The 23270-nt window shown below is 35.9% G+C and overlaps 1 protein-coding gene across 4 annotated transcripts in view; it reads right to left on the bottom strand.

Moving 5' to 3' along the window:
* CRISPLD1 (cysteine rich secretory protein LCCL domain containing 1) overlaps nucleotides 1-23270 on the bottom strand; it is a 42936-nt gene that overhangs the window by 12801 nt on the left and 6865 nt on the right. For all 4 annotated transcript variants that reach the window (XM_082752760.1, XM_082752763.1, XM_082752761.1 and 1 more), the window contains 8 exons: nucleotides 6610-6728; nucleotides 6331-6463; nucleotides 4505-4620; nucleotides 3275-3375; nucleotides 1983-2162; nucleotides 1830-1890; nucleotides 1614-1680; nucleotides 785-915 (listed from right to left, as the gene is read on the bottom strand). In XM_082752760.1, coding sequence (XP_082608886.1) covers nucleotides 785-915; nucleotides 1614-1680; nucleotides 1830-1890; nucleotides 1983-2162; nucleotides 3275-3375; nucleotides 4505-4620; nucleotides 6331-6463; nucleotides 6610-6728 — 908 coding nt within the window. The remainder of the gene's footprint in view (nucleotides 1-784; nucleotides 916-1613; nucleotides 1681-1829; nucleotides 1891-1982; nucleotides 2163-3274; nucleotides 3376-4504; nucleotides 4621-6330; nucleotides 6464-6609; nucleotides 6729-23270) is intronic.

Below are 23270 nucleotides of genomic sequence, written 5' to 3'. Positions count from 1 at the left end.
TACAACTCTCCAGAATACATTAAGATATAGTGAAGTGTAGTTTGCAGATATTATTAGTATCTTAGATTCCAGCATACTTTAGTTATTAATGGATATTTATACATGGTAGCAGTCAAGCTGAAAGACTCTACTTTTATGTACTTCTTTTCTGGTTTTGCTTTCAGCATGTCAGTGTGTATTTGGATCTATTTTCACATACCAGTCTCTGGATAAGCACCTGAACACTGTAGTACAAAGTCCAAATTAATTTTCCACAGCATGCAGTATTATTCTATTATTGGCCAATGCAGAAATTGAGCAAAGTTTTGTGCAAAATATCATAAGTATATTATGGAATTGTAATGAAACTATCAAAAATGTAAGTAGAGATGTATTTTTGCTTGGTTCATATTGTTTCTTTGCACAGTACAAGAGGGTCACTTCCAAACACAAACTTCAGCGATTTTGCCTTGTTAGCTGTCACACATTATTGTGTACATGGGCCAACACTGGTTGTATTACCAGCTTTGTAATAATAAATATAGTAAATGTAAAAACATTTAAAATAATCTAGTTTAGCGTCAGTGTGTACTACTTTTTTACAATAAATCATTTACAAACAAATTATTATTGTGCCACTTTTCTGTACACCATTAAACACTGGCTAAAATTTAATAGTGGATACAATACCTGTATTTCCACATGTCCTTTTATGATAAAAGTATGAACAAAATATTATTACTGCAATATATTTTGCATGAAATAGCAAATCCTTTCCATATATTTTAATTTTAAGGAAACTTACCCAATTGACTGAACACCATTTCTATAAGATTTGATAAAGTAATTTTTCCTTCCTTGCCTAGTGACATCAACCCAACCACCTTCATTGTCTAGGATGCCATAATGTATGGCAGCTTTACAAATACTGGATTGCTGAAAAACAATGTGAAAAGCAGTTCCATGTCAGACAAAACCACTATTTTCCATTGTAACTTAGTATGAAAAATTCAGTTTTTAATTGCAATGTATCATTAAAAACTTGGTAGATAGTCTATTAAGTTTGATGTTGACTATTTAGGTGTTATTTCAAATAAAGAGAAATCCCTTTGCCTTAATTCAGAGATAAAATACACTCATTTACAGTATGCTTGTTCACAGTAGCTGCTTTTTTCCTATACTGTTATACAGTTCTACATGGTAAATTATGCTAGGCATTAAACTTAAACAAGTAGAACTGTCTTACTGAAACAATTCATATGAGTGTATTCACAAATTGTTGTATTTGTCCTTCAGTTGCACCTTAACATCTGGACATGTAAATTTTATTTCTGTGCATGTATAAGGCACATGACGTACATATAGACAATACACGCAGAATAGCAGATGTAAACTTAGTTTGATGTTATCTTAAATAAAAGCTTACATCAAATGTTTATGGTCTTCAAAATCAAACAATCAGAGAATGGTTTGGGTTGGAAGGGTCCTTAAAGATCATCTAATTCCAACCCCCCTGCCATCCACTCTTAATACAATTTTAATCCATTCTTAATACAATTTTAATTAACATTCTAATGGAAAATACATCTCATTAAACATTCTATTTGTACAAAATCTGATTTTAAAATGTTTACCATTTCATAATGTACACTTCCAATAACCTTGGCTTTGCTATCCAAACAGCCAGCAGGACATTCATACCTAAGAAAATAAAACACAATTTGGCCTTAGATCCTGGGATTACAAAAAGGGGAAATGTTCCAGGTCACACACAAATAGGGCCTTTCCTAATAATAATAATAATCTATAACAAAACTATAGCGTAATGACAATTGTAAAATTTACCTTACCTATTGCAAGTTGTTCCTTTGCACTGGTCTCTTAGACGTACTTCACATGAAACAATCTGAGCTAAAACAAGCAAAAAGCCATTTCACTAGAATGAATTTCATGCTACATAGTTAAAATTTGTTAACTACTTGAAAATTAGGTAAATTCCTTACACATTTGCTGTGTGCTTATTACTTCATTTTTCTCACTGTCATCGCTGCCTGTAGAGCCTGAAGGTGAATGAGTTCTTGGCCGGCTTTGTGCCGTTGCATCCTGGGCTTTGGATCGTTGCCGTTCAATCTCATTGGTTTCCTCTTCTGGTTCATGGGGAGAATAAGGCCTTTCTGAATCCTCTGTTTCAGAAAATGATCAAAGAAGATTTCTCAGATGAAATAACTCAGTGTTTGTGGAACACAACCCCCTTATCATGTTTTGGTAACATGGCTTTGTTTTCATAAAATGGCGGTTGAATGTAAGTAGGAAAGCAAGGAAAACTTCCCATTGTTTCATACAAGAGATCAAGCTTCATAATACAACTCAATTGCCTTTCTGGTGCTGAAAAATGCTAGAATTTCTCTAGCAGGAGAAATTTCTCTAGTAGGAAAATGCTCCTAATGCTCCTTTTTTAGTATCTTTCTTTATGCCATCAGGAAACTGATAGGTTAAAGGTGATATTCTTATTAGATGTTGAAAGAGTTCTACCAGGTTCATAGATAGCTTGCAATTAAGAATCCAATTTGGTAAAAAAAAAAAAAAAAAAGCTGAAAATGAGGCCCTTTTACTGATACATAATGTTATTGATTTTGAAATATTCATCAGTAACCTACATTTCTTACTTAAACAAGAAATATAAGGAATGTACTTGGAAACACTGGTGGTTTCTTTTTCTTACATATGAATAGGTGAGTAACTTTCAGAAGTTATTAACAGGAACAGCTAGGTTACATGCATACGGAGTAAACAAAAAGAAATAGCAATTTCATAATATTTTATGTTCAATGCTCTAAAATACTAATAACATTTTGAAAATTGTGAGGAGTTAATCGACTTAGCTGTCATTTCATTTAATTATTAATGTCTTCTTTTCTTGTTCTTGATTTTTCTTACAGTAATGCATATGGCTATGTCACTGAGCTACTCTTTCCCTTTAAACAAATCACTGCATAACTTTCACTATAATTTACAGAAAGACCAATAAATAACATACAGCTAAAGTCTATATCTTTGTGTACTAAAAGACTTCAATCAGGACTTAAATTAGCAGGAATTCAGTATAATCCAATCCCTTTTGTGACACTCAGCCGCATACATCACATAGTACATGATCTCATTTATCACAGTAAAGTAGGTCCCTACCCCATGTTTGGGTACACGCATAATATAATCTATTTCACTATGTTAAAGCATAATGAGGAAAGAAAGCAAAAGGTTACATTCCAATTATAACTGTTGAAATAGCACATACCTCTGTAACAAAGATTTTCTCTGCAACCTCCTCCGAAACTAGGGGGACATGCAGAACAGGGTCGGCCAGGTTTATACGGAGCATGACCCCACCAGTTACCCCTTTAAATAAAAATAAAAAAATAATTAGAAAAACATGCTATAATGAATAATGCATTAATATTAAACATCATTAAACTGGGAAATGGTTGGCAACCTGCTACAGCACTTGGATGTACGTGGAGAAGGACTTGGGAGTATTGGTGGATAGTCGGCTGAATATGAGCCAGCAGTGTGCTCAGGTGGCCAAGAAGGCCAACAGCATCCTGGCTTGCATAAGAAACAGTGTGGCCAGCAGGGCTAGGGAAGTAATTGTCCACTTGTACTCAGCTCTGGTGAGGCCGCACCTCGAGTACTGTGTTCAGTTTTGGGCCCCTCGCTACAAGAAGGACATCGAGGTGCTTGAGCGAGTCCAGAGAAGGGCGATGGAGCTGGTGAGGAGTATGGAGAACAAGTCCTACAAGGAGCAGCTGAGGGAGCTGGGCTTGTTCAGCCTGGAGAAGAGGAGGCTCAGGGGCGACCTTATCGCTCTTTAAAAGTACATTAAAGGAAGAGGTAGAGAAGTGGGGGTTGGTCTATTCTCCCACGTACCTGGTGACAGGACGAGGGGGAATGGGCTTAAGTTGTGCCAGGGGTGTTTTAGGTTGGGAATTAGGAGGAACTTCTTTACTGAGAGGGTTGTGAAGCATTGGAATGGGCTGCCCAGGATAGTGGTGGAGTCACCATCCCTGGAGGTCTTTAAAAGACGTTTAGATGTTGAACTTAGCAATATGGTTTAGTGGAGGACTTCTTAGTGTTAGGTCAGAGGTTGGACTCGATGATCTTGAGGTCTCTTCCAACCTAGACAATTCTGTGATTCTGTGAATATCCTATAGGATGTTAACCATTTACTTACATTCTTTAAGGTCACAATGGGGAGATACATTTCTTTTACAGATCATCATCACAATACAATGAAGATCTCTCTGATGTTGTATGCTAAAATACAGGCCACAAAACTGAAGTCCTACAAAATCACGAGTATTTGTGCAGCCAAGGCTGCCTTGGGAACAAAGCTCTACTTTGTAAAAAAGTACAAAAAAAAATAGAAAACTCAACTAATTTCCTTTTATATTATTTCCTGGATCATCATAAAGTATTACCCTTACCACCCCCTGCCTCCCAAGATATTTATGGGTGTCAGCCAACTTACTTAGGAGAATAATTGCATACAAGATAGACTGCTTTTGGCCAAATCTGTCCCCAGATGTTCATGTTATGACACAAATTAATTGCACAACCTATTCTGCTACTTGTTGCCCAAACAACCTATGGAAAAGGAAAGAGAAATGAATGTAAAAACCAAAACTAATTGACATGAAACAAAAATTATCTCCAAACTTCAACATACAGAACTCAAAACAGAAGCAATGCTATATTAATTGTCCTCTATTATAAAAGTCTTAGCAATCTAATTAAAACAGAGAAAAGTCCACTTGGTTCTATCCTTATTAGAAAGAAAAGCTTTACATTGATACAAGAGATACGGCTCTCATTTTAAAATACATATATATACATATATATATGTATAAATGCTCTAAACATGTGTTGGCAAATGAAATGAAATGAAATGAAATGGCAGCAAATGGATACAACACATTATCTGAAGAAATGGTTCTTGGAATTAAAAAGAATAGAAAACATTGCATTACAAGATGTCACGTTCCTGTGTTCTCATTGTGTCCAAAGTTCTCACTAAAATTTAAGAATCCAAAAGGATCTCGATTGCTTAGACTGACAGAATAGGCACTTGTCAGCAGTGAGAGAATGTGACATAAAGCTATTCACAAAACAACTCACACATCAAAAAGATTCAAGTCACAGATTTTAAATAAACATGCTTTTATGTCATTGCAATCTAATGTGGCCGTGCTCCTTTGAGACAATTTTAATTGCAGATCTCAAAATGATCTGAAAGATAAAGGTGGGGATCTTCAGAGTAGACAAATACAACAGATGCAAAACTAATCCAAGAGAAGTAAACTGTGTAGTTCCTTCAGAACTTTAGAAGTTGATAGGTACTGTGAAGAAATACTAACATAAAGAAGTATATCTATGTATTGTAGGTATTGCACATGATAGAGGAGTGTAATTATAGTTATTTTTACAGAAATGGTAAATAAGAATAAGGAGGTAGTTCTGTCTTAAAATTTGACACAGTGGTAAATTATAATAGTAAACAGAAAACAAATCTTTTAAAACTATCATTTTGAAGTTTTCTAATAACATATCAAATGTTTTATAACCCATTTTATATGGGTTTTAGTATAAGACCAAGACCAGGCTGGATGGGGCCCTGGCAAACCTGATCTAGTGGGTGGCATCCCTGCCTATGGCAGGGAGGTTGGAACTAAATGATCTTTAAGGTCCCTTCCAACCCAAGCCATTCTATAATTCTATGATAATCTGAAGATTATGTATTTCCCATTCACTGAAAACATGACTGGCTCCCTTCAGAAAAACAAACAAACAAACAAACAGACAGGTTAGATACATAAACTTCAGAAGTACCAAATAAATTAGTACCTATGCGATTTCAAAATCCTGCTGAAGTAAAAGCAACATGTTATAACTGCTTACCTGTTGTTTGACTAGATGAATTCAATGAAGAGAACTTTTAAAAAAAAAAAAAAAAAAAAAAAAAAAAACATGCTGTTTCTTCAGCAAATTCCAGAAAGGAGTACTAACATGCCAGCCGGCACAGAGATGAGATTATGCAAAGTGCACTGAGCAGACACACTCAGTACCGAGTATTGTGAGATTTTTCCTCATTCCTGTTAAGGAAGTGATAACTATGTGGAAGAAATGTAACATCTGTATGACAACCCTACTCTATGTCACCAGTACCCAATGCTTTTAACTATGGAGTCTCATAAAAACAAGCCCCTTTCCTGTTTTCCTGTATCATACAGTCACCTAACTGGAGGTCTTGACTGTACTTTTTTCCATAGCTGACAAAACCAAAACCCACCTACATACCTGTGTGTAATGTGTACAAACAGGACCAGAGCATTTGTAAGGACAATATGGGTTGCATTCATGAGGATGTGGATACGTGAAATCTCTCACTTCGTCATACCACGCTTGGACATGAAACGTTGGAGGCCTGTACCTAGGAAAGCCAGCAGATCAGTGAACAGCTATTAGATCAGTGAACAGCTGTAAAGTCTATCATTCTTCCTTAGAGTAACAAGCACATTTTGCTAGATTTCCAAAAAAAAAAAAGATAATATACTATTAAACAGTGTCTTAAACTACCTTCCCCAGTGTGCCCCCAGATTCTGTCCAATTGATGGAAGAAGGCTTGCAGGCCCATGCTCCCATAGGCAGGTTTCAGCCCATGACTCTGCAGATCTCTCCAATTCTACATCCCATGTCTGAAATTTGAAATAAAAGAAAGGGACACCTTCTTAAAAATACTTAATGGCTACTTAATACACTTTAAAAACAGAACAAGACAAACAAATTAAAAATAAAAACTAAAAAAAAATAAAAAAAAAAAAAAGAAGATTGTTCATTTTCAAAGCATCTATTTCTGGAGCACAAAACTAAAGAAAAAAAGCAATACTTTAGGATTGTATGCCCTATTTTTGTTACATAAGAAATAGAAATGTTTCCACCAAGAGGAAAAAAAAAAAAAAAAAAAAAAAAAAAAACACTTTAATCCCTTCACAGTTTTCCCTTCAGAAAGCATGTGCAGGCATGCTGCAATGAATAAAAGACAAATAGGAAACAGAAAGGCTTAGTGTTCAACTTTCCAAGCTAAATCAAGTGCATTTTCTGTCTTGTGAGATTTCTTTTTAGTAACAAGCACTTTCCTTAGCCAAAAGCGTATTATCCAACACAATTTTAAGGCTTTATTTCCTCTAAACCAAGTTTATTTGAAATGAAAATGATTTTCTCTCCCTTTTCTGTAATCAGCTTTCATTGAAATAATACACAGTTCAAACAAAATATAAAAACTAGAGTAACGTTATCAGTCACTGTTTTTCTGGCTCGGTTGGTTAAAAAATAAAGAAAAAAGAAGGCATTCATGTTAGCAAGAGGCATGTTTAGGATAAGTTAAAGAAAAATACTATGTTATTGTTTATCACAAATGTTTACCTTTTCTGTTCTTTAGAGGTATATGGAAGAATAGGTTTGTAGCTGAAAGACAGATACAAGTTTTTCTCTTTCAAAAACATACTAAAATACACTCATCTTGAAAACAAAAATTAAACCATACTTTGTATGTTTAATGTATTAACCTGGAGTTTACTCAAGTGGTTCTTGTTAAGCAAAGAAGCCATACCGCAAATTGGCATTTAAAATCTTTGTAGTTGCAAAGTTTCCAGGTATCTGATTCACTGATACCAATAGTCAGGTTAAGAAACTAAAATAAATGTACTGCTTGAAAAAAGCGCAGCTATTGCATCATGAGTTCAGACTAAGTTTCTCAGCATTAGACTGGGTTATCTAAGTAAATAATTCAGTATTTCCGGAACCAAAATTCCATGCAGACACTGTAGATCACGTCTACAAATTTTTGGCAAATGTTGAAGGTAAAAAACCAAACTCCTCTATAGAGCCAAAGAATACACAAACATAACAGAAATTCCATGTGCTATAATTTGTTTTACTACCGATTTTGACAGGCAGTATTCACCTTATTAATTAGGTTACTTATTTAAAAATATGTGCTTTTGGTTATGCAACATCATGATTGTGGAAAGACTAATATCATTCAAATTAATCCTAGAATATCTATTTTATTGATATATACTCTTCTTCAGAAGTCACTAATGCAATGATTTCTCTTTTGTCTGTTCTTATTCATAATAAATGTACTGGGTACATTTTGACTCCTAAAATGCAACACTTATTTTTGACAGAATTCTCTAACAGTGTAGCAGTGACAGAACAAAACTTCCAGCCTATATATGGATACAAAATCAACTGACTCTAGCGAACAGTATAAAATTTCTGTTCACCTTATTGGGCCAGTATTTCAATGTCATAAACTACAGAATTCCAGTCTTAAGTCAGAAAGTTTTATGACAGTTTACAGTTTGTATAAATCTTTTCCCTTTCCTCATCACACCATTATAAATAGTTCTTTTTCCTATTGTGCTCACTGTTAAAAAAAAAATAAAAAATAAATAAATAAAAAAAGATTAAAACATTTCTTCCACATACAGACTTATTTTTTTATATACTGTAGTACTATGGCTTCGTGCTGGAATCATGACTCCATAACATCTTAAAATAAATGCCAGTACAGTTTGTCCTTGCTTATATTGTACAACATGAAGACAACTCAAAATCTTACATTACTCAAGATAATATATGAATTATATTATCTTGAATCATATATACTTGTATATGAACAAGTCCAAACATAAAGCTAACATACATCCCAAGTAATTACTGTTTAGAATGGTTTTACCAACTACAGAAAAGCTGGACCAAAATGTTTGTACCTGCACACTTCTAGAACATCATGTCTCCAAAGCCAGCTAAATTTTCTGGCAGCTTTTATGAGCCTCAGAACTTGAAAATATATTCTCTTGTAAAGCATCCTCTCACAATTTCAACTCTAAAAGCATCAGTGACAGATAAAGGTGTTGCACTGCTTTGTTGTTGGTTGTTTTAGCTATTTTGTTTGTTTGTTGTTGTTTTCTCCACGCAAGCTTCAAAATATTTTATGCAGCTATTTTAACTAAAATAATGATTTTTTGGTAGTCAATAGTAGTTGCTTGAAGCAATTCCTCAAGCCTGTGAGCAAGCTATCTTTAAAAAACAAATCTTTTAAAGACTGATGGTAACTACACATGACAGAGCCATCCAGACTCTGCAAGAAGAGCCTTTTGATTAAAAACTTAAATTCATCGTTAATCCTCCTGACAGATGTACACCCATACTCACATATACTTTTATGATTGGATATTATCTTCAAAAAGTTTACTCAACATTTTTGTTCTTTTTTGTTAACTGTTTCTTGCCTTCAGCCACAGCATAAAATATTATATATACCTCTGCTTGCCTAGCCAAAGAGAGGCACACTTTACAGTTTCCAGGCAGCAAAGAAATAATTTTCAAGAATGGGTTCAAAGTGAAGCTCTTTGCAGGAAGCACAGTGCAGATTATATCAACAATGAGGACCTTAGGGCACTGGTATATTTTTGTCCTTTCCAGAATCATTCCTGACTCCAGAAAAGGTTGCTATATGAGCCAAAGAAGTAATTCCACTCTTCCCAAGAATACATGCACAGGATTATATCAGACAGGAATCTGCACCATTAACTAAGGACAAGAGGTCCTAGCTTATGGCTCATCATGAAGTAATTACCCTATTTCTTTACATCTTAAATCTATCCCACAGGAGCTTTCCAGGGTTTTTATTTACTACTATAGCTAGGTTTTTATTTACTACTATACCTCATCACAGTGCACTTTCCTTGGAGCAACTTCATTTATGATTCTGCTCTGGACTCCTCTAAGACAGTAACTTATCAGCCTTCCCTGGTCACTGCCCTTGCATGTCAATCATAATGACAGGTCTAATGACAGGAACCTTTCAGACTCTTCAGTTTGTGACATATGTGAAAGAAGGAAAGGATAGAATGAAATAATGAAGAAGTTGGAACCGAGATAATCACAATTTTTGCCAGCCTTCATCGAAAGCCAATAATTAGAGGATTAAAAACAACTTTTGTTTCAACTTTGTTTTTTTTTTTTTTTTCAAATTTCCATTCTCTGATAGAAACATAAAAAGTATGCTTATTAGCACTAACAGGCTAGACAATCTCCATTTATTAATGCATCAAAACAAATCGAGGGGGAATAGGCTTAAGTTGAGCCAGGGGAGTTTTAGGTTAGATGTTAGGAAGAACTTCTTCACTGAAAGGGTTGTGAGGCATTGGAACAGGCTGCCCAGGGAAGTGGTGGAGTCACCATCCCTGGAAGTCTTCAAAAGACATTTAGATGTAGAGCTTAGGGATATGGTTTAGTGGGGACTGCTAGCGTTAGGTCAGAGGTTGGACTCGATGATCTTGAGGTCTCTTCCAACCTAGAAATTCTGTGATTCTGTGATTCTGTGTGTGATAAAAATGTACCAAGAAAGGCATTATTTGGCCTAATTAGATGCACTATTTTAACATTGTTAATATTGTTTACAACAATGTTGTAACTTCATATTTGTATACACATTTTTATGTTAGTTGGTCTTTTTATGAAGAAACAGGGCTTTGGCACTGTTTTACAACACTGGAAAAAGAAAAGGTTTTAACACATGCACAATTCATATTTCAGTACCCTTTGTAAAATGACTGTAATACTATCTCATGGGAACTGTCTCATATATCAAAATTTAAATACAAACATAAAAAGACACGTATCTTTTTATCAGAATATAGTACAACATTTAACCACATACATTTCATACACAATAATTTCAACTACTAACATTTTCATAAGTGTTGATAAGAATTCTTATGACAAAATCACCAGAAATCTGACAGTAAATAGTTGGTGTTACATTAGGATTGAATTCACCCAATTATACTGCATACCCAAATACATACTAGGCTGACCAATCAACAGATAATCCCAACTTCAAAATATTGTGAGATCTGAAATGAATCAAATGTCAAAAAGCCTACATCTATATTATAGTTTCACAACAAACAATACATCTTATTTTTCTCTCTGTATGTACCACACAACAAAGTCACTTCAGAACAGTCAGCTGTTCAGGAAATTCTCTGTGTGCCAGAGAAGAAAGGACTTATTCATTTGTTTCTCAGCCTTTAGCACCTAAATCCCTTATTTATGAAGACAGAAAAAAACTACCTGGCATGGATATAGTGCACATACAGCTAGCATGGTTTATTGTCAGAAAACACTGTCCATTGTCCTGCCAGCCAATGTTAATTAGGTCCAGGAATTGTTTTTCTGTTTGTTTGTTTGTTTGTTTGGGTAGAAGGAGGTCATGAATAAATGACACCCATCGTACAATTAACATTGCTTCTTCTTAATCAAGACTATGTTTGAGTTCAAATATGTTTAAATATGCAATAATTAATATTGTTAACAAAGCCAGTTATTTCAAAGCTAGTTCAGCTAACTCAATGCTAAATCACAGTCTGCAGTATGGAGACTGTGATTTATCACAGTCTGATAAATCACAGTCTGCAGTATGGATACCACATACATGTAGGTTACCATGTGGTAACTGTATAGCTTTATTTCTTTTTCATCTTAATTAATTAAGCATCATTATTGGTTGGGCTGGAGTAAGTTTCAAAACCACAGTGTATTCAGATGTAAAAAGGTATATACATGTTTTTATGGTTCATGTAATTAAAATGGCTTTTATTCTCCTGGTGTTCCATTCCTCCTTAAAACAGTTTAGAAAAATAATAATAATAATAATAAAAAACAGGAAATAAAGTGTTTGAAGAAAGGTTTCTAAAAGCACCTGAAAAGGTCCATTCCAAGCAAGTACTTCAAACAACTGATATATGTAAAGTGATCAGTGAATCTTTACATAAAAAGATGCTTGGCATTAAAAAAGCCAGACTAAGAACAGAGTAAAAACATATGAATGGCAATGGCAGCACAGGCAAACTACATCATAACAGAAGTAGGCATTGAAAAATGTTTTAACCACAATGTCAGTGATATTAAAATCTGGATACTGAAATATATTCTTATCTGGCATAGATCTGATCCTTTAAAATTATATCAAAAAATTCTTCCAGAATACTCCGCATTGTCAGCTGATATTTTACAGATTTGTCAAAATATACTTATAGAACAACTTTGAATCAATTAGTACAGAAAAATTTTAAAAGAAATCTCTGCATAGCTATAGGTTGAATTCTTTTGCTTAGTGAAGGATGGATAAAGCCTTCAAGCAAAAATTCTTAAAAACAAACAAACAAACAACAAAAAACAGGAAGTTGTTTCTTTCCATTAAAAGTGTGATCATGGGGTCTTTTTAAAAAGGGTCTTTTTGAAATGTAGGAGTGAATCCATCAGATGTGAATCCACTAGTTCCCTCATTCATGCTCTAACATGACCAAGTTTCAATGAGTTTGCACCATCAAATTTCTTTGGTAAGTACTGGGTATTGACAGGAGCACATGAAGATGGAAGTGTAACTAGTAGGCAGCTTATTCCCAGGTCTACCAAGCATATTGACAGGCAATTCTTTTGATAATGCATGCAATGTAATTCAACCTGTTTATGAAGAAAAAATATTTTTCATGTTGTGGAAAGACTACATGTAGTCTACCTTTTGGATAAGGGATCATCAGAGGGGGCAGCTTTCCACATTAATAGGTGGACAGTGAACACTTCATCAACACAAACCTACCTGAAGTTCTTTCTTTTGTTTTACAGAACTCTGCGGGAGTAGCAACAAATGTGTTGCTAACGTGTCTTAAATGGAAAAATGTCCCTTTACTTTCCAAATGTTTCTTGTATTTTTTAATTCCACAAGAACACTCAGCAATGCTAATTATAAAGACCAAAAGATAGTACCTTAGCAATGGGAACATACAGTACTACTGCAGAGATGAGGAGAAACTAAAGAGGTTTTTTTGCTCGTCCATCAGTACTCAGTATGTCAAAGAGGCTTTAACTACCAAGTTATGTACCTTTTTCCTTTCCTCTTGTATAAATCACGTTTACATCACAGAATCACAGAATTTCTAGGTTGGAAGAGACCTCAAGATCATCGAGTCCAACCTCTGACCTAACGCTAGCAGTCCCCACTAAACCATATCCCTAAGCTCTACATCTAAATGTCTTTTGAAGACTTCCAGGGATGGTGACTCCACCACTTCCCTGGGAAGCCTGTTCCAATGCCTCACAACCCTTTCAGTGAAAAAGTTCTTCCTAACATCTAACCTAAAACTCCCCTGGCTCAACTTAAGCCCATTCCCCCTCGTCCTGTCACCAGGCACGTGGGAGAACAGACCAACCCCCACCTCGCTACAGCCTCCCTTGAGGTACCCATAGAGAGCGATAAGGTCGCCCCTGAGCCTCCTCTTCTCCAGGCTGAACAAGCCCGGCTCCCTCAGCCGCTCCTCGTAGGACTTGTTCTCCAGGCCCCTCACCAGCTTCGTCGCCCTTCTCTGCACCCGCTCAAGCATCTCCATGTCCTTCTTGTAGTGAGGGGCCCAAAACTGAACACAGTACTCGAGGTGCGGCCTCACCAGAGCTGAGTACAGGGGGACGATCACCTCCCTAGCCCTGCTGGTCACACTGTTCCTGACACAAGCCAGGATGCTGTTGGCCTTCTTGGCCACCTGAGCACACTGTTGGCTCATATTCAGCTGACTATCCACCATCACTCCCAGGTCCTTCTCTGCCTGGCAGCTCTCCAACCATTCCTCTCCCAGCCTGTAGCTCTGCTTGGGGTTATTGCATCCCAGGTGCAGGACCCGGCACTTGGCCTTGTTGAACTGCATACAGTTGACCTCAGCCCATCGGTGCAGCCTATCCAGATCCTCCTGCAGAGCCTTCCTACCCTCAAGCAGATCGACACACACACATAGCTTTGTGTCATCTACAAACTTACTGGGGGTGCACTCAATGCCCTCGTCCAGATCATCGATGAAGATATTAAAGAGGACCGGCCCCAGCACCGAGCCCTGGGGGATGCCACTAGTGACTGGCCTCCAACTGGACTTGGCTCCATTCACCACGACTCTTTGGGCCCGGCTATCCAGCCAGTTTCTAACCCAACGAAGCATGCGCCAGTCCAAGCCAAGAGCAGCCAGTTTCTTGAGGAGAATGCTGTGGGAGACGGTGTCAAAAGCCTTGCTGAAGTCAAAGTAGACCACATCCACAGCCTTTCCCTCATCCACCCAGCACGTCACTTTGTCATAGAAGGAGATCAGGTTCATCAAGCAGGATCTGCCTTTCATAAACCCATGCTGACTGGGCCTGATCGCCTGCTTGCCCTGCAAGTGCTGCGTGCTGACTCTCTGTAGGAACATCTAACTTTAGAAATGTATGTTGCATTTATCTGCCTTATACTTACGAGGACAAGATGTAAAACAATACATATTAAAGTCCAAGACAACAGCTTATGCTGTGCCATTTTGTGGTACAGTCTCATCAGTGACATAGCTCCTTTTATGATGTTATTGAATCTAGGGTTATCACAACAAATACAGTATTCTGGCCCATAAACTACATTTTTCTCAGGATAAAAATTTTGAAAATTACAATTTTCAAGATGGCACGTTTGTGTTTTTTTTTTCTAGTGCTTTCTAGCATTCTGCATACATAAGTATTGTGCACCAGAACTCCAGGATATAATAAGTGATCATTTTTTGACACATGAAAATTCAGTCTGTGAAAACTAGATCCCATTATCTTACCCCATTGTTGTAGTATATGTAGGCATTGAATCGTTCTTAATTAGAACTTTCACAGAAAACTATCTGAATCTAACAAATTAACATGTTACAGTCCTGCAGACTTAGACTTCATCAATTTTAGCAAGTCACGTACATGTCTTTTACAAGTCATGTATCAGTTTTGCAAGTTCACAACCTCACAAGTTTACAACCTAAACTAGATAAATATTAATCTTATATTACAGGCTGTATCTAATGTTTCATCTCTTTGAATTTTTTCTTCCATTTTTGCCCACATCTATTTTAGGATGAACTATATCATTAAAGAAATACTATTTAAATTCATCTTGAGATGATGGTACTACCACAAATCTACATTTGCTCTGTGAACATAGAGTTAACAGCCAAAGGGTCTTGTGTACTGTTATGCTGGAATACTCAGTACACGTATTCCTGAGGACTGCAGTTACAACCAACATCGGACATGCCATTTCTTATGAAGGCAAAGGATGATGTTCCTTCCTCATTCTTCCTCCCATTTTGGACAAAAAATTACTGCCTATTGATCTAGATCCAAGTGATGAACACATCCATGAATCTAGCACTTCCTCTACAGAAACAAATCATGCTATTTTTATCTTTTTTTTTTTTTTTGGTGGCATAGTAGATTGATTAAGTTTAGGTTGTTCATGACAGCATGTCTGCGTTTCACTGAATAAACTGAAGTATTTGGCAGTGTTCTGAGTGGTTGGACAGTGATGCTGATCATAATGTTAGATGTATTCAGTGTGCTTCAGTTGTTGATAGAAGAAAGTGCAAAATTCAGAAGTATATGAGAAAAATAACAACAACAAAACAGGCATAGTAGAGTTTGCTGCTATTCAAGCAAGTGCTTGTTTGAAACTTAATCAAAATACTATCTTTTAGCTTTTAACCTTGCCAAATTTACTCTTCCTAAAACCCCCTAGTCATACCGACATGATTAAGTTCACAAGTAATTCACCTCCTTACAATAATTTTTTTTCTTCTAATTAGATACACACACTCAGGAGATTTCAAATGCTGGAAAATAGCTTTTAGTCATCCAAAAGAACATGTTTCTCTGCAGAAAGTTACCAGCATAACTACTTCCCTTTTACTCTTGTATCCTCCTGTGTGACAGAGAAGGTCTATATTAACTTTTCAGGTATCACTCCTGTGAAGCATAGTCCTCTCACAGTATAATTCATCCACATACAAAAACCCTGAGCTGAAAGTTCATTGGTACTCTAGACTTGATTTCATTATCTATTCCGAATAGTCTACCACTGACAAGATGGCATGGTCTATTGCTCAGATGCTTCTGCTATCCAAATCAGTGTACTCATACATTAAAACTGCTATTGCAAACATATGTGAGCTAGTATGGACAGCAGAGGCATTGGCAAGAGTCAACTTTTCAAGTAAGAGGAAAAAACACTTAGCTCTACATACTTCGGTCCCACGATCTCAGTTGGCTTGTTTATTTTACTGTCTTCCTGTTTCAGCTTTGGAAGACAACTTATGTATCATCTGAGCATCATGATTATTTATACAATTTCTGCTGCATCTCTTAGCATTCACATAGATTTGCTACCTAAAATATTCCCTTCCATTACGTCAGGAAATTACACTGTTTTTTTAGACTGCCATACCATCACATACACCATGACAGAGCTCAGTCTGACTTAGGGTTTTTCTACAGCAGCATTTTAATCTAGATCAGGAAAGAGATTTGATGCAAAACTATTATTGTACATGACATTTACACTTACTGTATATCACAAAGCACTGCTAAAGTACAAATTGGTTTCCTTCTAGACAAAATGCCAGGAGTTATGTTCCAAGAGCACATCTAATGCTTTGCAGTTGTTAATGGGAGTTCAGTCCATACAAACAGGTAAGACCTATCTCAAAATGACCCCTGAAATGCAGAGAACATAAATGGTACTCAGCACCAATTCTCTTGCTCTGCATTCCTGCTCATATTGTACCACAAGACCCACTAACACAAGCCTTGCTTTTGTCAGCATCTTGTTAAAACCTACAGTATCAATAGCACTACCAGAGCTTCACAAAACTTATGCTAGGCTAACTGAGGGTAAAACCAGGGTGGTAGATTAAACTAAATGATGACAGCAGTTAGTGACTCCAGCTGCTGACTCTCCTTCCCCAGAAAGTTAAAGGCTTTGCAGCAGGCATGTTGCATGCAAATACAGATTTTCTGAATTCTCCTGGTTTACAACATATCACCTTAAAATAAACCACAACTGACGGATTAACTTTACAGATTGGACTACAAATTGTGTTATTCAACCTGTGTCAACACGGTGTCCACGTAGCATGTAAACTGAAACCAATGCTCTGCTTGTGGAAAAGCTATTTCAGTGAGGAAGGATATCACAGCTTAAAGTACAATTTATCAACAGCCAAACTAATCACATCGGCTGGGATTAACCTCTCTTGAATTTAAACGGCCTCAAAGCTGATACCTACATCGGAGCTAATTACCTAAGTTACCTTTGCAGTTACATAAACAAGTAAGCATCTACAGAGGCAGATAGCTTTAGCTACACACCTTTAATTGAGATGAGTTGTGTGTTGGAAATTCTCATTTCCCTTGACTAGTACCCTTGACAAAGGAGACCATCTCAGATGCAGACATCTACACCAGACAATAAAAACTAATATTAATAATAATAACATATATACATATAATATAAACTAATAAAAATAATAAAAAGTAACATTTTAATTGGAGAGATATTCATGGATATAGGAAAACGGGGGGGGGGAAATCATATAGAATGGGACTGTATGGAAAGAAAAAAAGAGCTAAAATTTAAGCTTAGTAAAGATGGAAAAGTAAGTACAGTGGGCACCACTGAAAGTAAACATTTACCATGGCATAGTATAAATACCTCATTGCTATATACACTCTAAATATAGGGAGAGAGTACTAAAGTAAATACCACAGTACAGTATGGGTATTTATTTATTTTTTGATAGAAGATAGAATGCACTGTATTCTTTAAGACTAGTGAGAAGGGAAAGAAAAAAAATTTAAAAAAAAAAAAAAAAAAGAAAGATGAAATATTGATTAAGAAATACCATGAGCAAACAAACCAGAAATACAGTTAAGAACTAGAAATCAGCTGCATGGTACCAGCACAGAATAACAAAAAGCTACATCTGAAAATGACTTCAAGAGACTGATGTTAACTGCTCTTCCACTGAGCCAGAGTATAATATATGCATATTATCCACTTTTATTATTATTATTAGAAGTAATAATGGTAGTTTCAGAATAATTTTTATTTTATTCTTCTTCTGGAGTTTTATGACTGTGAGAGTAAAGACAATTTTCTTGGTATGCAATGTAAACCTCCTTCCTTGCAATGCTAGATGATTTAAAAAAAAAAAAAAATCACTTTCCTGTATCAACCTTTATTTAGTTCCCAGATTAAACAAATTCAGCTATTTCACTCCCTCAGTCCTCATCATGAATCACACATGAGTTTATAATCAGTCCCATTAATCTCTTTCTTTCACTCTGGAGTGACTAGACCATTCCTAAAAAAAATGACCAAAAGTGGGCACCACACCTCAGACAAGGTCTCACCAGTTTCACGCAAAGAAGTCACCTTCTTTCACAAGTTCTTGCTTCATAATATTTTGTAACTAAGAGCAACTCATGCATCTTTTTACTGTAGCGTTACCTCTACATATTACTCTTTGTATTCCACCTGTTCAATTTCCTACTTACTCTATATCTTGCAGTTAAATTTACTGCACTTTATCATGTTAATTCTAGGCCATTACCATTGCTTATCAAGTTCTTACAGTTTGATTGTGCTCTCTACACCAACTCCAACGCATGCCCTGATTAATGTATTATTTGCTCGTCCAAGTCATAACCTACGTGCTTAACAGAAAGAGGATAGGCTTAAAGCTTTTGATCCTCTGCCAGTTTAACTGTGAGCTTCTGTAACTTTCAACTCATTAAAATACCAGGTGGAGGGTGTTAAAACCATTCCAGAGTCAAAAATATGACACCTACTACTTCCCCCAGTACACTACGCTCATTAATTACTGGGTCAAAAAAAAACACTTGATATTTGATTTGATATGATCTCTTCTTGGCAGGCATTGGCAGTTCTTTAGCTTCACTTTCAGTTAAGCTTAGGTGAGGCATTTTCATCCATACTTAGGCTTCTGAGGGGAGTCTGTAGAAACTAATGACTTTTCAACACATCTGAAAAGTCACTTACTAGCACACAACTGAGATGCTCACCTTCAGTCATTTGAGTTTGAAAATACCAAACTCCATGTTAGCTTACAGTACACAGAGTGAGCACAAAAGCTCAAGAGTATTGACAATTCTCCTTGAAAATACAAAAACAACCATTCTAGCAAGTTCCCCTAAACACAAGGAAAGGGATAAGTAAATTAAACTTCCCACTAGAAAGAAAGGCATCCATTTTCTGTTATAGGAAGATAGAGTATCTAGAAATAAAATGGTAAGAACCTGACATTCTACCATGTGGTTGACTAGAGTTTATAGAGCTTTAAACTGGGCAGAGATCCCTGAATAGACCTTGAGGTTTCAGCTACTCTTTTGGAAAAGAGTAAAAAGCAGGAAAACTGCGGCTTTTGCCTGGAAACAGGAAAGCAGTATGAGGCCCAAAATATTGTTCCTGAATGCTGAATAAATTACACTAATATTTAGAAGTATCTCTACTACAGTTTCATGTGTTTGAGCTTTTTGTGTTCAAAAAGTAAAAACCAGGAATAGGAATGAGCAGACATGACTAATCACATTTAATTCTGTGTGTACTCTTAAGTGCGTTAAAAAAAAACTTGCTGGAATATTCAGGTTTCCAGGGTGTTCTGACACACTGCATTTACTTGGCTACTTTTTAAATGCAGTACATAAAGACTTTCTATTAGAAGATGACTAAAAATCATCTATTCACTTCTATATTCTGACATGAATGGAAAAGAAGCAATAGCAATGTGCAAACTGATCTTGACTTCTGCGTTTTGTCCATTGTCAACATATGAATTACACATATTCATTACAAGTAGTATTCATAAATATGTATAGCTAATTATAAATTGACCACAGCACAGCTCCTTACCTCAAATCCTAGTACTCATTACCACCATAAACTAGCTGTAACTGATTGCTTTCATGCAGCAGTTTTAGTGATGCTACAGAATTTCCTGGACTTTGAACAAAAATTAGCCGCAGTATGTCAAATATGTCACAATTAATGTTGGCTTTTAAAAGGTGACCACCATGATCTGACATTAGTAGAGCAGAAGTGAATGGAACTTACTGTCAGAGATCACACAGTGATCATATATGACTTGGCCCTACCGTTAGAAATGTTTAAATAAAATCTAACAGAAGGGAGTTAAAAAATGTCTTATAGAAAAGTACCTAACCATTCAGAAAGCCAACATGGAATTCACCTATACTGCAATATGTATTAGGCATCATTCTTTCTTGAAACCCAGCCAAAATTCCGGATCTAATGCTATCTTCCGTCATAAAAAAGCCATCATAATAAAGTAAAAGTTGTCCAGACAGAAGATAGTCTTAATGAGTCATGCTTTTCTATTAAAGTCACTCTAGTTCATGTCAAATCTAAGGTTGACAACTATTTCTAATAGATAATGTGCTAAATTCATGTCTAGCTTTTCAATAACATAATGTAAGGAATAATATCTTCTTATCTTCTTTTTTTTTTCCCAATTAAACAATCTTAAGTTAAAGCAGATGCCCAGACAGCGGTCATGAAGATGGCAGGGCTACATGGAGTTACTTTCATAATCTCATTGATTCTTTCTGTATTCAGTCTAGATTTTATATTTAAGCTCTGATTCTGTTACTACTGATTAATATTTAATAATCTTTTTTGATAAAGGAGGTGAATAAGTTCTCTAACAGTAAAATAAAGGATGAACAGTATCTATTCTGTGTTGCTAATTATTTTTATTATGGGAAGGTTCCTATAAACTTTGAGACAGTAAGCCTTTCTGTACTTTCCACTTTCAGTTTCTTCACTTGGAGTTGCTTAGTTGTTGTTGGCATTACATCAATAAAATTTATAGCATGGACTTACCAACTTGCTTTCTTGGCCTCTTCACATTGCACAATCTTTTGCTAAAATTGCCAGAGAGAATAAAACAGTAAGTCAACGTCACTGTGCTCTTTGATGCAGTGTCAGTAGACTCTGAGCATAGGCAAAGAGGCTGAAGCACTTCCACCAGCCTTTGAAGTGGAAGAGGAAAGTGGAAAACCAGAGGGAAAGAAGACAGGTTCACACTGAAAAGGGCTGCTCTGTTTTTGGCACCCGAAGTGTTCTCTGGCCACTTACAGGATTCCACAAACCAAGGTTTTCTGCTCAAGAGGAATATGAATTGTTTTTAACCAAGCATCCCTGCAGGGTTTTTGGCAAAATGGACAAGACAAACTAGACAGAGACATGTAAGGGCTTCATCAGAAATGCCCAGGAATTTTAACAGGGTACTATCATTAAGCACATAAAAATTCATCAAAATCTGTATGTTCATTACAAGGCCTCTAGGTTTCCTAATACTATTTCAATTCTCCATGCACTGAAGCACCGAGACTGACTCCAGAGAAAATTTCAGTCCTGTAGCTAAGTATGTTATAGACAGGAAATGTCAGCTGAGAGCTGATAGATACATGCAGAGAAACTGCTAAATCCAGACTTATGCAAATCATGATTTAAATGCAGCATAAAATAGCTGAAATTTCAATCCCTATTGAAACAGGGATTGAAATCAGCCACTATGGTATGAATGATATTTATCTAATACCCACACAAGAGTTCGATGGGCCAGCGTGTTCCTATGATCAATGACATCTCTAGCATGTATTGGCAGGACCTTGTTAAAAGACGACTAAAAAATAATGAAATAAGGAAAAATTTCCTTGCTTGATGTTCTTCAATTACAGTAATTACAAAATTAAAAGTGTGGCTAGGTGCCAAGAAGTGCCAGGTTGAAATATACTGCCTACCAATCTGGAAACCTAAACATTTTTCAGTACAGCAAAGGCATATGCATGAAATGAGGATTTTGCATGAGCTATTCAACTTTTTCATTTGTTTGGGAAAATATGTATATTTATATGAAATTAAGGACTGAACACCAAAAGAATGGTTTAAAATAGAATGTGTTATAAATTCATTAACCAAAAGTGCTTTTATAAATTTTACTCTTGGTGGGTCCTAGTTTGCAGAGTACAGCTGATGAAAATAAAAGGAACAAACAACTTACTTTATCCAACCAATGATGACTATTTTTAAAGTGTTGACCATAACCATGGAAAAAAATGCAGTTTTCATGAATATGTTTAAATTTATTAAAGGCATAATCTCACCACTGAAATTTCCAAAATAAAATAAAATAAAATAAAATAAAATAAAATAAAATAAAATAAAATAAAATAAAATAAAATAAAATAAAATAAAGGTTTTGTAAATTTAGACCATGATATACAAATACTACTTACAGAAGTATAGTTAGAAAGACCAAGTGGTCAGGAAATTATATAATGACAGTGTCTAAAGTAAGTATTTCAAGTTGTATTAACACTTCACAAATCAGTAATAATTTATTAACAATGAAATAAAACCTAGTCTAACTGATTAAGGTAGAATAAGGCCTTCCATGTCGACACAGTTTGAAAGGACAAACGATACTGATTTCCTAATTTGGTAACACTCTCTTCTATGATATTTATGTAAGGGTGGGACTGATGGCAGGAGAGTGCAGAACACTGTCTAAAATCAATTTACCAAGGAAGGATTTTAACCACAGAAAAAATGTACTGCTTTATATACTCCAAAATTATTGGCAAGCGTACAACAAATCATGACATTTCCCATTTTTGCCTTAAAGTTCAGGTCTTTGCCAGGGGAGGCCAGGAAGTAGCAGACAGACCAAGCACAGTACAGAAATTGCCAGGGACACCAGATCAGCCTCAGAGCAGAAGAGCATCAATAGCACATTGCTCTGGTCAGACTAATGAGTCATCAGCAGTTTGTTTCAGTTCTCAGTGCTAGTACAAACTTTTTTTCCAGAGTTATCCAAGAGACTGAAGTGAAGGCCATGCTGGGTCAATGGCCTGGGATGGGAAATATTAAAAGCATGGTATAATTTTACTCGTGTGCCCTGGAACATCACAAGGGAAATATCATCCCTCTCTGCTCCCTCTGAAGTGCTGTTAATCCTTGTGCACACCATGTAGAACAATGTTCCGTACTCCTTTCTTTACAAAGGAGCACTTGTTAACTGCACAGAGCAGGATAAACATCAGTACAGCATGGACCTGCCATACATTCTCGTAACAAGCTGATGATCATAACCTCAAGATTTTTTTTTCCCATTTAAGTTGTAACGTTGACAATTCAAAAACAGCATTGAAGGAAGAGTTCTAGGAAAGAATGATCTAACAGAAAATAATGTTAAAATGAAATTTATAACATTAACATTATCAAGTCACCAGGA

The sequence above is a fragment of the Aythya marila genome (genome assembly GCF_965140915.1).
Source record: "Aythya marila genome assembly, chromosome: 2".
Lineage (NCBI taxonomy): Eukaryota > Metazoa > Chordata > Aves > Anseriformes > Anatidae > Aythya > Aythya marila.
Note: the sequence above shows the minus strand (reverse complement) of the source record. Positions and strands in the feature narration are given on the sequence as shown.